The sequence below is a fragment of the Impatiens glandulifera genome, chromosome 1, assembly GCF_907164915.1.
Source record: "Impatiens glandulifera chromosome 1, dImpGla2.1, whole genome shotgun sequence".
NCBI classification, from domain to species: domain Eukaryota; kingdom Viridiplantae; phylum Streptophyta; class Magnoliopsida; order Ericales; family Balsaminaceae; genus Impatiens; species Impatiens glandulifera.
In genome coordinates, this window is record NC_061862.1 from 34035973 (window position 1) to 34053320 (window position 17348).

Sequence of the window (17348 nt, forward strand, 5' to 3'; positions counted from 1 at the left end):
AACGTGTCAAAAACGTGTTAGATGTGTCAAGAACGTGAAAAATGTGTTAAATGTGTCAAAAACGTGTTAAACGTGCCAAAAACGTATTAAACGTGCCAAAAACGTGTTAAACGTGCCAAAATATGAAAATATATTAAACGTGTAAAAAACGTGTTAAAAACGTGTAAAACGTGTTTAATGTGTGAAAAACGTGTTAAACATGTCAAAAACATGAAAAACGTGTTAATTTGGAATTACAATTCCGACCTAAAAAGATAGGAATTGAGAACTATCAAATTACACTATATTGAATTCCATTGGATATCTAATTCCAATTCCAATTCTTAATATTAAAGTGTCTAACAAACATAAACATAAGAATTGGAATTGAACCCTCCAATTCCAATTCCAATGCCAATTCCAGGGCTATCAAACACACCCTAAATGATATTGTAATAAATAAAGCATAAAGATAATGGAATTTCTTATGTATTTCATCTGATGCATGATCCTCTATTTATATACATCAATGAATCAACTAGGTCTAATATTCTATTTACATAATAGAATGAATTTGGTAAAGGAATCTAGGGAAATGAAAACTATACTATCTAGGAAAAAGAATAATATTATTAGGGCACCATGTGAAAAACTAGTGAGGTGTCCTCTATTTGTTCTTGAACCATGTGAGACCCTTGAAGAAGAAAAGATTATATGTATGAGACCCTATTGTAAATTTGGTGTGGATGAGAGGGATACAATAGGGAACAAGACATAAATAAATAAATAATTCTTCACCCCTCAAGTTGGAACACGGTGAAAATCCAACAAGCCCAACTTGAAAGAATTTTTTTGAAAGAGATTAAGGTGAACTACCTTGGAAATATGTCCGCCATTTGGTTGGAAGAGCTGACATATACGAAGGTATAATGAAACTCTCCTTGAATTTATTCCTTGTTATATGACACTCAATGTCGATGTGCTTAGTCCGTTCGTGTAAAATCAAATTAGACGTAATTTGAATAGCAGCTTTGTTGTCACAATCCAAATGAATAGGTAGGGTAGGTTGAATCTGAAAATCAATCAATAAATAGGAGAGCCATTAAAGCTCACAAACAACAACAACAAGACTATGATATTTAGACTCGACAATCGATCTTGAGACAATTATTTGTTTCTTGGTTTTTTAAGAGATTATAACAAAACCCAAAAATATACAAAACCCACTCAAGGAATAAAAAGCATGGAAACTAGCCCAATCAACATCAGTAAAAGCATGAACTTTTAAAATATTAGACTTAGCATATAATAAACAAAGAGAGGGATCATATTTTAAAAACCTAACTAATCGGGTAGCAACTGTCCAATGATGTTCCATAGGACGAGATATGAATTGACTTAATTGTTGTACCCCATATGTGATGTCTGGACGAGTGACGTATATAATAGACGACCAAATAATTGTCTATATTATTTTGGTTCAATAAAGGAAACACCTTCATTAGCTGATAGTTTGAGCCCTCTAGGAAATGAGGTTTTAGGGGGCTTCACACCAATAAATTCAATGTCTTTTATAATGTCTAAAGTGTACTTTATTTGGTTAACATAAATTTCTTTAGGTCATTGATAAATTTCAAGACCAAAAATTTCTTGCTACAAGAGAATAATCAATATATAGCAAAATAGTGTGAAATTAGAGCCACTAGATTTTGTAAATAGGCAACTGTCTGCAACATATTGTTTAAAACCACATGCTAATAGTTTGTTACATAATTCATTTTTCCACTATCGTGAGGCTTGTTTAAGGCCATACAAGCTCTTTATGAGTCGACAAACATGACTAGGTTTAATAGTAACATAACTAGAAGGTGGTTTTAAATAAACCTCTTCATTAAAACGCCATGTAAAAATACATTATTTATGTTGAGTTGGTTAAGATGCCAAGATTTAGAGGCTGTAACTGCTCAAATGTTCGAACAGTTATGAGTTTAGCAATAGAGGAGAAGCTTTCATGGTAGTATACCCCTTCTTGCGGATTAAAACCTTGAGCAACCAAACGTTTCTATATATCTATCCAATGTTCCGTCAAGATGAAGCTTAAGCTTATATATCCATTTAGAACCAATAAATGTCTTACTTGGAGGAAAATGTTTCATACCAAGTATTATTCATCTTTAGAGCTTCTAATTCAACCGTCATACGTTCACTTAGAATCCTGAGATTCCTGTTTATAAGAACTTGGTTCCTGTAAATCAGATATGTGTGCCAAGAAAGCCATATATTGTTAATTATTGCATGATGAAATTTGAAAAGGGTAAGTATTAGGCGTATGTGGAGATGTAAGTAGTTTTGATGTTGGTAATATTGAATTGGGAAAATTAATCATAATAAAATTTGGCATCAATCTCTCCACCAAATGTGGTTATCCATTCTTAAGCTAGTGACAAATTTTAATAAAGAGAAAATTCTTGAAGTTTGGTTGAAATTACTTTTATTTCTCCTTATTTTTAGCATTTTAATTTTAATTTATGGTGTAGTGGGTGATTTCTAGGAGATCATGTACATGTATCTCCCTATTTTTTATCTCCATCATTTAGTTGTATTTAAATAATTTTAGATTAATAAAAAACAATCCCTTACATCTCTTCTTCTACACTAAAAGGTATTCTTATTTCAAAATAATCAACAAATTGGTTAGAGAGCTATCTTATTGAGGGACCTATGTGTGAGAAAAACTCACCACGACATCTATCTTCTTTCATGGATTCAGATATACCCTTTACATCATTAGCACCACCCGTGTTCAATAACAACAATTATCATGTTTGGGCTGCCCGAATGGAGGCTCATCTGGAGGTAAATGATCTTTGGGAAGTTGTTGAGGAGGAGTATGTAGTGCCAGAAATTACAAGTTAACTCAACACTGACACACATATAGAATGACAAATAGAAAAAGACAAGAAGGTCGAAGGCAAGGGCTACTCTATTTGTTGTTGTGTCCACTGAGATTTTCATCAAGATAATGACCATAAAGTCAACATTTAAAGTCTGGAATTTTCTAAAAAATTAATATGAAGGAAATGAAATGATTAAGGGGATGCAAGTCTTTAATTTGATTAGGGAATTCGAGATAGTGAAGATAAATGATTCAGAGACCATTACGATGTACTCTAACATATTACTCACAATTGTCAACAAGGTAAGATTGTTTGGCACTGAATTTCTTTATTTTAGAATGGTTCAAAAGGTGTTGGTAACTGTTCCAGAAAGGTTTGAGGCTACCATTTCCTCATTAGACTTTTCAAAAGTAAGTCTTACAGAAATTTTGAGTGCCTCCCAGAAACAATACAGAGAAGATTGATGAGGAAAGAATGGGTTTTAGAAGTCGCATTGCCAACAAAATTGCAATCAAGACAAATTGAAAAATGGAAGAAGAACTATAAAAAAAAAAGAAAAAAAAAGTGTAGGTTCAAATTCTCCAAGCACAGGTAGAGATTCTAAACCAAAATTTCCTCCTTTTAAGTACCGTGAGAAGAAAGGTCATGCACCTTGTAGATGTTGTAGAAGGATAGATGTGCAATGTGAGAATTGTCATATGATGGGGCATCACCAGAAGATTTGCAAAAGTAATTTACAGTAGAAGAATGTGACTCAAGTGAACATTCAGCAAAGAAATGTGGCTTAAGTTGTAGAACAGGAGGAGGAGAAGCTCTTTGTGGAAACTTGGTTGCATCAAATAGCTCATATAATAATTGGCTTGTGGACAGTGGTTGCACCCACCACATGATATTTGATCGATGCCTCTTCAAAGAACTAGACACATCATTCAACTCTAAAGTCAAAATTGGCAATGGAGAGTACATTACAGTCAAGGGAAAAGGGACTGTGGTGATAGGCAGTTCGACAAGTACAAAATTTATTATAGATGTGTTATTTGTGTCTGACATCAATAAAAATTATTTAAGTGTTGGTCAGATACTCGAAAGAGGTTAAAAGATGATCTTTGAGGGCAAGGAGTGCCTAATCAAATATGCAGATGGGAGGAATGTGTTCCAACTCAACATGAAAGGGAAAAGCTTTGAACTTAATCCACTAAAGAATGAGAAATCAGCCTATTCAGCTACAATATCTCAAGCTGAGATTTTCCATAAAAGGTTGGTCCATTTCCATCATAGTGCATTGCTTAATTTACTGAAGAAAGAGTTTGTAAAGGGATTACCTCAATTAGAAACTAACTTGCCAAAATGCAAGGCCTGTCAATTAGGGAAGCAATTAAAACTTCATTTCAAGCAAGAAACCTAGAGAGAAACTAAGAGGCTAAAATTGATCCACATAGACCTTGTCGGGCTTTACAGAACTCATTCATTGAATGGAGTAAGTATTACATAGTTTCCATTGATGACTATTAAAGGATGTGTTTGATCTATTTTTACAAGTTCAAGTCTGAAGTTGCTAGTGTGTTTTTGAGATTCAAATATTGGATAGAAGCTCAAAGGGACTGCAAGATTCAGGCATTGAGGTTTGACAATACCAAGGAGATATTAAAGAAGTTCAAAATGAAGGATTGAAAAAGTATGCATTCTCCATGTGTCAAAAGGAGAAAATTGAGCAAGAATAATGAAATTGATAAAGTTGATCATGAGGATCTTTATAGAAGGTTGGTTGGTTGTCTTATGTACATGACAACAACCAGACCTGATATATTGTATGATGTAAGTCTTTTATCAATATTTACTAGTTGTGTAACTGAAACTCATCTTTGAGTAGTTAAAAGAGTCCTCAAATATGTTAGGGGAACACCAAACTTTGTCATTAAGTTCAATATAGGTTATTCAAACAGTGATTGAGCTGGATCTATTGATGATATAAGAAAGACTTCGGGCTATTGTTTTAGTTTTGGTTCAGGAGTGTTCTCATGGTGCTGTAAGAAGTAGGTGATAATTACACAATCCGTATAAAAAGTAGAGTTCATTGATGCTACTGCTGCTGCATTAAGCTTTATGGATGAGGAAAGTATTAATTGATCTGATCTTGAGACAAGACGATTGTACAGAGGTGTTTGTTGACAATCAAGTTGCAATTTCTATCTCAAACAATCTTGTTTTTTTATGAAAAGACCAAACATTTAGATATCAAGTTGTTCTTTCTTAGGGAATTGCAAAAAGAGAGGTGTGTTAAGCTGAAGTACTACAAGAATGAGCTTCAGTTAGTAGACATGTTCACCAAGGCCTTACCAAGGAACAAGTTTGAGTTCTTAAGGGAGAAACTTGTCTTCTACAACAACTCAAACAAAGAGGAGTGTTGAAGTTTTCTTGAAATTGCTTTTATTTATCCTTATTTTTAGTTTATGGTGTAGTGGTGATTTCTAGAAGAGTTTTTAGGAGATCATGTCCATGTATTTCTCTATTTTTTAACTCCACTATCTAGTCATTTAGTTGTATTTAAATTATTTTAACTTAATGTAAAACTACTATATTTTCTCTTTCATTTCCTTTTTTACACTAAAATGTATTCTTAGTTCAAAATAATTAACAAAGATCATGAGAATAATAAATGTAAATATCATTTGTAATACATCAATCAAATAATACCTCAAATATTGTTTGAACAGATAGGACTACAAACAAATATTTTCATAAAATTTGATTTCTAGAATTGATAAAATAAACAAGAACTATTTAATTGAGTTCTTAAAGAGAAAGATTTAAATAATATTATTGATTGAATGAGTAATTTTTACAATAGTTCATCTATTTATAAATTTATAATAGTAATAGAAAAGATAACTAATTTGAGAAAACTAAGGAATTAGTATCATATTTAGCCTAATTAATAGGAGATAAATAAATAATTTTTCTTATTTATTTAATACTTTATCATACTCCTTCAAGTGAAAAGATGAAGCACAAACCGTGAGCTTGTTACATAAAAGAGAAAATCGATGAGAAGAAAGACCTTTGGTGAATATATCAGCCACTTGATCTTCAGTAGGAATGTACTGGATAAATAGTTGTTTACGAGCAACGTTTTCTCGAACAAAGTGCAAATCGATTTCAATATGTTTTGTGCGAGCATGAAATACTGGGTTTGTTTATAAGAATGCGACACCAATATTATCACACCATAGAACTGGGAAGAAGAAAATAAAACTCAAAGTTCACTAAGTAGAGATTGAATCCAACAAAGATCAGTAGTTGTATATGCAAGAGCACGGTATTTAGTTAAAAAACTAAAATTAAAAAATTAAAAATTGGGTCCAGTTTGGGTCTGGGTACCCATCGGTTCTGAACTGATATTTCGGGTAATTTAAGAACTCGAATTTTTCGGGACAAATTCGGATCCGGTTCGGTTCGATTTCGGGTCGGGTCCTTCGAAACCCAGAATTTTTCCATGCCTAATTCTAAAGGCTCGAGATAGTTTTCCTGTCACTTGTTGCATTGATGCAGCTTATTTCAACTAGTGCATAGTGATTGTGCACTCCAAATACAAAAGGTCTGGTTGTATCAGTGGTGACTGTTGTCGCTGCTAGGATAAGAACTAACCGATCGACTTAGGGATTCACTGGGTTGGGTCGGTATGGTATATCTTAATGTTTTATCAATACTTTATATTTTACCTAAAATTTCGGTATACAAAAAATGCATTCATTTTACCTTACCTTAATTTTGGTATACCTTGATTTCGATATACCTTAATTTCGGTATACAAAAAATTCATACTTTTACCTTACCTTAATTTCGGTACGGTATCGGTATTATACCTTTGATAACTAAAAAACATATTAACTTAAAAAAATCAATCTCTTCGATAAGGTAATCTCTTCGATAAGGTAATAGATATATATAGAATAATATTTCAGTATAATTATATTTTGATATTATTCAAAAATTATATTTCTATAATTAAATTAATATCAAATTTATTTAATTATTTCCCTATAAGTATTATATATATATATATATATATATATATATATATATATATATATATATATATATATATATATATATTTTAACTTATAAATATCTCGATATACCAAAATTTTAAAAATCTTATATATCTTTATCGTACCAAAAATTTCGGTATCGGTATCATATCTTACCCTTTTTTTGGTATATCTTAAAAATCAATATTTTCAATATATATTATAATACGATATTTTCAATAAACTTTTAATAACTATATTTTTTTCTAACCACAAAGAAGGGGTTGGAGAAGGATCCTCCATTACAAGTCTCTTTGTACCTCTCACATGAAAGGGCAAAAATGTTATATTAATTTTTGTTATTATTTAATCATTAGCCTCTCACATGCAGGGGCACATGGTCAATTTTGTAATATACGATTGAGCTGCATGTCTTTTGATTGATCGTCTATCTATACTCTTTAAATAAAATAACTTTCTCCAATTAGCTTTCATTCCTTTCTGAAATTTTTTATTTATTTATTCTCTGCTATTTTTTGATATCTCCTTGCGCTACCTGCTTCTTAATTGGCTCAATTCTCGACCAATCCATATATTACGCTATGCATGATTCTTAGTTTTGACTTTTAATCTTATATAAGTACAAAGGAAAAATATTAAGTTTCATTTAGTTCGAAAATTATATATATAATAATAATCCTTAATCACCAAACTCATTTATATTCTTATTACTATCATTATAAATATGGAAAATTATTTAGGAGGCCCTTTAATTCTTTTAGTTGTTCACTTTTAGCCTTAAAATTGATTTTTAAAACAAATCGTCCCTTCAACTTTTAGAAATGTCACCAATGACACTTCCATCATTTTTTGGTAAAAGATAACGGTTTAAATTTAAAATATTAATTTTTTAGATATTATCTTTAATTTTATTTTTTATATTTTAATTATTAAATCGCTTATATATAATATTATATATATTATTAATTTTTATATTTATATAATTATTAAATCTTTTATATAATATATAGATAATATATATATATATATTATTTATTTTTATCTATATCTATATAAAATAAAATTTAAAATTAATTTATATAATATATATATATATAATTTATATATATATATATATATATTATCTTTAATCATTAATTTATATAATATATATATTAAAAAATAATTTGATGATTAAAAATAATTGAGTAGTTGGGAAGTTACCATTACTTTTAACCCTCAAATTATTTTTTAAAATATATATATATTATATAAATTAATAATTAAATATAATATATATATATATATAAATTATATATATATTATATAAATATTATATAAATTAGTTTTAAACTATGTTCTATAGATATAAATATATATATATATATATATATATATATATATATATATATAATATAAGAGATTAAATAATTATATAAAAATAAAAATTAATGATAAAAGATATATATATATATATATATATATATATATATATATATATATATATATATATATATATATATAAAAGTGATTTAATAATTATATATATAAATATAAAAAATAAGATTAAAGATAATATATAAAAAAAAATATTTAAACTTAAGAAGTTATGTTTAACCATAAAGTTGACGAAATGACCATTAGTGACCTTTCTAAAAGTTGAAGAACGATTTGTTTCAAAAATTAATTTGAGGACTAAAAATGAGGGATTAGAATAATTAGAGGACCGCATAAATAATTTTCCCTTATAAATATCTTAATTGTATGGAAATGCGTGATTTAAAGTACAAATTCATAAATAAATAAAAATTAAAAAAATCCCAAAATATAGATAACTTAATTAAATCATATAAAATATGTCTGAATCATATATAATTATATATAATTGTCCCTAACAAAAGAACATGACTCATTAAAATCACTATTATAATTTCACAAACATATGAAAAAGTGGAATTAATATAATTATGTCACGATTTATCACAAAATAATATTATAGTAAATACAAAATATGAGTGCTTATGATTTATTTATCCATTAATTTTATCACTAAAAATAAAATTAAAAATCATTACATGCAACATCATCGCTTTATATCAACCATTATAAAACGTACAATGCTTTTAAAATTGGGGTAGTGACTATTCCAACGGGCTGGACTATGATAGATAGGAGGAACTAGGAAGGAATAGAGGAAGCATGAAAAACAGGCTTGTCCCATATTTTGAATTTTATCCAAAAAAAAAACTAAGTATCTTATCGATCAAACTTTTTTCTCTCAATTAAATCATATTTTTGAATATACAAAATAAAATATCTATTCTTTTAAATATTTTATAAATTTATTATTAGTTTATTATTCAATTATTTAATTTTATTATTAAATAATATTTTAGAAAAATTTAAAGGTATTGTAAAAATATTGTTTGGTCATTTTGTTAGGTTTAGCTATTTATTACCTTTTCTTTTTAATCCAGACAAATATTTGCTAAGTCACCATATTTTGTTCTGCACGTTTCTTTTCTTTTAATTTCTTTGCTAACATTTATTTTTTAATAATTAAAAATTTATTATTATTCAGGTTACATATATATTTAAATAGAAATTTGCAATCAAATTGTAAAAACTTCTCTATGAGGTCAATTATTAATTACTTCATTTATTTATGAATTTAATAAAATATATTAAATAATCAATTACTTTTAAAATAAAATAGTTAAATAAAATAAAAAATAATCTATTTTGTTAGTTAAACATTAAGGATCGCTAAAATAGCACGTACCCCCCACTATAACAAGAGGTGTGTGATTCTCATGTATAGTTGTTTCAAGATTATTTTTTTAATGAAATTGTGCAAGCCTACGCGGTTGCTTGAATAATCTGAATTTGGTTCTTAAGTTTAAATCTGCGTAACAATCCTCCATTTGATATCATCCGCCTTTTATTTTTCTAAATACCAAATGTCATCTCTATGGTTGATATGTGCAAAGAATGGAGTGGTGCATGTTGAACATCTTTTTTCTCGTAGAAGGAGAAAATTGACCTTGAAAATGATGAAGATGATAATTTGTTTGAGGAAATGATACAAAGAAACCTAATTGGTTGGAATACCCTAAATCTACAAAATAATATTTATGTCACCAATAATTTTATTAATGCTCATATACATATATTTTTAATTAATGATTTAATGTACCATCTTCACATACTTGAGAGTGGAAGTTGAAAACGATATTTAAGAATATTATGCCGTGCAATATCAAGTACAGTTGAGTCGTGCATCGATCTTTCAACACCAGACACAAAATAAGTAAACAAAAGATGGTGGTTACATACTACCGGCACAAGGCAGGCTATATGACCATGTGCTAAGTATTGTAACATAATCACAACTTGCTCCTCTACTTGAGTTGAAGACCATAGAACATTCAAATTATATTGATAAGTCATTCTATAAGTAGTATAAGGCAATGATTATACATTCTTACCATGTCTAGACATATTTTATTGTCACACATCAATAGTTGAACAATGATCATGCTTCGGTTAGAAGAATCTCTTAGTGTACGTGTTAGTACGTCTTTAAAAGTATCCATCAAAACCTTCATTAATATTGTCAAGAAACTAAGTTCAATTTTGAGGGTTTAAAAGAAGTTTTATATAATAATACATGTTTTTAGATGATTGGTTAAAATCTTTTATTGGGCCAAGATAACAAATTTTGTGAATGGTCAAGTATAAATCCTAAAACTTAAAAACTTAACTATTTAATAACTACATCAGTTGATTAATATTTTGTTTGCCATTTCCCCTCATATATCATTGAATTGCTTCGATATTACTTATGTACCTTTTTCCGCCCTAAACTGTATGTCCATGTAAGAGAATAATTTTCTACATAAATTAGATGTTAGCATAACAATTTCCCTCTCAATAAACAATCCAATGCCATTGATTTCTCATCCTAAATACCCCTTTAACTATAGCGTCTACATACAAATCAAGACATGTTTTTGTAAAAAAAAAAATAGGCATTTCTAGTCTGTTCTTCTTTTATTCACATCACTTCCATGTTTATAATGTAGATGAGAGAAAATGCAACAACCTAATAAGAAAAGATAGTAATGATGAGAATAAATGACAAATATATTAGTTAAGATAAAATATGTGTTAAGAACAACAAATTATAACAATTAGATAAACAAGAACAGTAACAACTTAAAATGTAGAGGAATGAAACTCTAACTTAGCAATTAATTCATCACTAACTATCTCCCCATGATATCCGAACAAACCCTCTAATCAACCTGAAATAAACAAGCAAAAAAGACGAATCACCGTGACCTAAAATAACATACCTTAAACTGTGAAAATTAAGATATTAGACTACTAGAAACTGGAAACCTCTTCTACCTTCGACCACCCGAGATTGGGTACCCAAATGAGCTACAAATTTTTGGGACTGTTAGAAAAAGAAGTTGAGGCTGTAATGTTCATTGTATTAAGATGTGATCGCGGCTTTAATTTTTAACGTTACTATTCATATTTTTTTGTCCACATATGCATGTATTAGGCAAAATGGCTATTTTTCAAATGATCCAACACTTACAAGCTTGGACATCCTAGATGCAAACATACCTCACGGACTCCACAGAGCATCAATCAAGGTGTATGATATACCATAATGACTGTAAGAGACCAATTAATCTACCATTGTGCATGTGCCTCGTGGTGTCAATCTTTGCCAAACGAGCCCAGCTCACGTCCAAAGGTGGAAGAAGCCTCAACCGCGTTATCTTGGAGCAAGTTCAGCAACTGATAACTTTGACCATGGTGCATCAAAATGAGCCAGCCATATACCAAAATGACCATACCTCAATAAGTGTTCATTTGGCACCGGTATTGATGTGTCATTTAATGCGTACAGGTCGGGAGAGTCACTGGAAGCTAGGTGACGTGCACAGGACCTAACTAGAGGTAGCTTCACCGCGAGCTTCTCACCTTCAATCGATGATTGACATTGCTACGGGTCACTATTTCTAGGCCACGAGATACTAAAACAACGGGGCAAGAGTTAGCTTTCGAATGCTAGTGGCATCAGCACACCATGCAAAGTGTGCAACTCGGGAGAAGCCTCAGATTGTTGTAGAGCCAAAGCAAACTATCGAAACATCTATAAACTATAAACGATATCTAGAGCCACGGGACATGCCAGTAGAAAGAAATAATGGCTTGTTTGATTAATTAGATGTTGAATAGGCTTGTGTGCTCCTTGTTTCTCATAGGCCGGCGGATTGTTTGATCCATTTTAACTCGTTGAAGGCTATAAATATTCTTTAAAAAATCCAAAAAAATATAAAACGACTCATGGGTTTTCTCTATTTTTCGGTGCAGGTGTTGAGATTTTAGGGAGTATTTAGATAGATTTTATCGTTTTATAAGTATACTAGCAGTAGCTATAATTTGTGTTTTGCTAGTCCAAAAGTAAAATAAAAATATATGCATGCATCTAGAATAAAATTCCATGAAATAATGTGTTAACCATAATTTTTGGAATTATTTCATGTCTTTGCCTCTTTTTGTTCTTATCATCTAAGTATTTTTCGACTAGTGATGCCTACGCTTATTTTATTGCTTACAAGTTCTTATAAAAAAAGATCAGGACTAATTCAATATATTAAGTTATGGCATAGGTAGAAACTTTGATATATGTGGTTAGGGTTGAATCATTTTAAATTTAAAAAGAATGTGTGAAAGTCGTGTTTTAATAATGGCCAAGAGTTTCAGAATAGAGACGGCTCTTTTGAGCGAGCGTTATGGGGTATAGTGCTAAAACCCTCCCCACACTTAACCCAGCATCGAACTAAAAAATAATTTAAAGCTTCTTTCCTAATTTCTCACGTAGGAAAAAAAATTAGGTGCTGCCTCTCAAAAAGAGCCACGTACACATTTGTTTTAAAAGTTTCAATTTTCAGTTCCTCGTCTCATGTTTGGACGAGGCAATTCTCGGTTTAGTCGTCTTGTCTTGTTTTACGAGACTCGAGAGGAAAGCAAGACACGAAAATTAGCAAAAACGATCGAAAGAAAGGATTTTTGAAACTTAGATATAAACTCGGTACGACAATTTGAGATTAAGGTAATACATTGGGCATTTTCGAAAAGATTTATAACGTTTGTACGAAATCAAAAACACTAGAATATTGAATCGATCCGAGAGGTGATCGATCGATCCTATAAACGAGTGTAGATTACCCATAAAAATGACTATTCTAAATTGAAGTTATAAATAAAAATCAAATATGCAAATGCAATGTAAAATTCATTAAGAACTTATATAAAACATAAAATATATAATCATTAACAAATATTATATTTTATTTTATTTTAGAGTTTCATTAAAGATGGAAATAAGGTGAAGAATCTCTTAAATTGCTTGTATATATATTCACCACCAGCACCTTATAAAAAGACTTCCTCATTAAAAAGAGTTAGAAATTGTTGTTTTAAAGTTTAATTATTAAGAGATACTATTTTTAAGAACGAAATCATCAGAAGGACATCATATATGGATTGACTTAGTTTTAATTGTAGGGTTTTTATTTTCCTATGTTGACTACATGTAATATAAGGAATTTACACCCTTTAATTGTTGTTGGTAGTAAGACTGGAACTAATCATTTGGGCTGGTGAATGAATATAACTTTGCCAATGAGATCTTTTCAAATTTGGTTAATGTGCATCTAAGGATAAGTTTATGGTTAAAATATAATAAATTTGAAGACCAAAGTATAAATATCTTATCTAATATTTAAGTTATTTGAAAATATTATTTTTATTTTTGAATTAATATTATTGGAGAAACAAGTTGGATTCAAATGGACCATTTAATATTATTATTTATCACAATTGGTGGTTGGATTGGATGGAAATTGAAAGATGTGAACTTTTATTCCTAAAATAAATGCAATAGAACATCTATTCCAAAATGAAATGGCTACAAAAAAAATGTTGAGCTGTCATTGAAAGACTCCCTTCTTTTTGGCTATGCATTAATCATTTGGTAATAGCTAGCTAGATACATATGAATTATATTCAATGAATTGACATTTGATCTACCCTCTATCAACAATCATTCAATTCCTCTCTCTTCTAAACAGTGAACACACACATGTTTGAACACCTTCTATATGGGGTCCGTCCAGAAAGTAATTTTAGACACATTAAAGGGGCTCACCAAATTGCAGAGTCTCAATTTCCTTTGAAATTCATATCTTGTGGTTGTAATCCAATAGATTTGAACCACAATTTCGATTCGTACAAAATTTGGATTCTAGGTTTAATTTCCTTCATGAACATTAATGTTTAAAGAACTAAGAAACGTACCTCCCCGACACATGTAGGTTGGCAAATTCAACTGCCACCGCTCTTTCCTGAAGCAAGCAAGCTATGACAACAGGTGAAAAATGTCATTCTTGTACATAATATTAGGTTTTATAAACTCAGTAGTAATTAAAAATATTTTTTTATTGTATGCCCTTGAAAAATTAGAAACATTATTCAAACCGTATTACATATATTTGTTTCCAATTCCATCACAAACAAAGCTTATTCATCAAGCCAATTTCTCAATTTTTAGGAGAAAAAAAACTACGTAATACCACTAAAACATCATCAATTAAGTTCGTATTAATTTTCTCTACAAGAAATAAACGTCTACTCGCCAAAATAATAATATTATTATTATGTTCAGTATATATAATTTATGTTTCAGTAAAATCAAAAAATTATAATATTGAATGATTAATTTGAAAAAATGTGTGAAAAAACATAATAATTATCTATCTATCTATCTCAACCAAAATAAGTTAGAACATGCATGGGGCCTTAAATCCTACAAGAGTTATGATGGCCATCAATTTTATTTTTGGCTAGATATGGCCATAGTATTTTTTTTTTTCTTTTCTAAATCTAAAAAAAAGAAGAAAAAAACAAGAAATATATTGAAATAACACATCAAACTGTTAGGGTGATCGTTTGCTGTCATTGTGTGGATGAACATCTCTCACATTCAAACTGAAGAATAGTTCAGTCTCATTAAAATGTTCATGATAAGCAAATTCATTATACATTTAATTAGAAACCCTAAAAATGAAACAATCATGGCATACAAGTTTGATTGAAAACAAACAGAAACACACACTCAAACCCAATTGTACACTAACTTAACAATCTAGAAATCTTCACCACATCCACATACAATGCTTAATAAAATCATTATGCGTACAAAATGCGTGAGTAATGAGCTGAGTGTGACTGAGAGACAAACCGATCATCAAATCCTAGCCTTTCATTTCTAAGATCCCGATCAAACCCTGCCACCTTTCCAAACCTTGTCATCGGCACGTTAGATTCCAACTCATGTTGCATTTCTATATTTTTACATCCATTAGAATTAGAACCCATTTTCTTCCTACCCTTATAACCATCTCCAGCCACTCTAACCGACTTGTAGCTCCTGCAACCAGATAGAATCCCTGACCGCCGCCTCTCCGGCACACGATCATTTCTATCGCCGTCAGACAATTTCCTCACGTTGGAGCAGAATGACATCGTTCTCATGTCATCGAAATCCGATAGAACAGAAATATCAGCCGCGCTTGCGGTGACCACGCTCCAATCTACACTCACCTCACTTGGGGCGTAATCCCTTGGCGTGTTCGTTCCGTCCGACCCTCGCCGGTTGAAATTATTAGAATTCGTGTTTGTATTTGTGGTGGCCAAGCTCTCGATCTCGAACAAATCCGAGCTTGCGTCGCTGCACGTTTCATCATCGACGATCGATCTAATTGGGATTCTATGAACAGGGGATCCAAACACTTCCAACGACTTCCTTTCAATTTTATCTTCTACTTCTCCGGTTAGCCAGGGATTCGTCGGGGATTTTTTGGGTTGAACCAAATATGAACTCATTGGGCTCGATTGAACAGATCTTATAGCGGTTGTTCTCTCATCGATAATATCGACTGAGTTCTTTCCGTTGCACGAACAATTGCATCCGAGGGTGGAGATGAAGTTCTTGATTTGGCTCTTGTTGGTCTTGTTTGTTCGAGGCAGAGGATTATGAATGTCATTAATGTAACAATTGTTACGCCTCGTGCTTCTTTGAAGCAGCAAGCCGCTGCTATTCCAGCTCGATTCGGAACGAATACTTGGCGTTTCGAATCGAACTCTGGGTAGGTTCAATTGGACATATTCAGGCTTGATTTCTTCAATATCTTTTGGCTCATTGACGAAAAGTTTTGATCTTCGTTCATCAATAACTCCATTAAAGTATTTCTCTGCTTCGAAGACGTCAATTTCTCCATCTTCGGCTTTCTTCACATGTTCTGTAGAATTGAGGTAGGAAGAAAATGAAGCATCTCGAATAGGGAAGCCATTGTTCTCGGATTGTAATACCCTTGTACCAATTACAAACATAGCCATGAAAGTGTATATATATATATATTAACAAAATACCAGAAGAGGCAATTCAGTGAAAGCTACAAAAGAGAAAAGAAACCCAAAATTAGTGATAAGGACATTGACTAGAAGAGAAAAACACAAGGAAAAAGGAACAAAAAGAGAGATCTTTTTATCCCAAAAAGAGGGTTTGATGATGGGTACCTGAAGAAGAAGAAGATGCAGTGGGCAAGAGTTCAATGCACTTAGGGACAGAGAAAAGGGTTGGAATAATAAAAGAGATAAATGGTTGTAGAGCCACTAAGAACTAAGAAGTAATTAGAACTCATATGTTTAAGTAGACATGGAGTCGATAAGATTTATGGGCAGATCAAAGTAGGTCCTACACTTTATCGATAATTAGATCTTCATTTTTGGTCTGGTCTGGTCTGATCTGATCGATCATGGCGGTAAAACTCCCAATCAATTAATATAGCCACCAACAATTTGCAACTTCAGTTCAGTGAGAATTAACTGTGCTACTGTGACATGAAAGATGTCATCTTCAGCTGTATTATTGGGGAAGACAAAGATAGCATTCATTACAGTAATGTCATTCTCAATCATTTGCCATTACACTGTAATTTGTCTATCATCCACCCATTGTGTCTCAAACCTATCCATTGATATAGCTCTTGTTTAGTTATGGCTCTTGGGACATTTTCAAATAACTTTCGGTCTATTGAAAATTAGGTTATCTGGTGAATTGGTTTATGTGACATGAGGGAATATTTAAGTGGCCTTAAACCACAATAGAAAGTGATTTGATAAACCTGTATAAGAAAACTTTGGAATTTCTTCTGCCAATGATAAAACCATTTGAGCATATGGGAAAATTGCAGAAAGTATAATAAAACAAATGAACACGCGACAAGAATTCATTAAATCAAAACTTTTTCTTTTTTAAATTAAGTAGTCCCAGAACAACTTCTAAGTTGTACTGGTC

General features: G+C 30.9%; 1 protein-coding gene across 1 annotated transcript; it reads right to left on the bottom strand.

Moving 5' to 3' along the window:
• Nucleotides 1-14978: 14978 nt before the first annotated feature.
• Nucleotides 14979-16825, bottom strand: LOC124921298 (protein PHYTOCHROME KINASE SUBSTRATE 2-like). The gene has a single exon (XM_047461933.1). The coding sequence runs from the start codon at nt 16385-16387 to the stop codon at nt 15179-15181; it is 1209 nt and encodes a 402-aa protein (XP_047317889.1). The 5' UTR covers nt 16388-16825; the 3' UTR covers nt 14979-15178.
• Nucleotides 16826-17348: the final 523 nt, after the last annotated feature.

Bases quoted from the DNA above. Each gene is read 5' to 3' on its own strand.
- LOC124921298 (XM_047461933.1), bottom strand. From the start codon at position 16,387: ATGGCTATGTTTGTAATTGGTACAAGGGTATTACAATCCGAGAACAAT.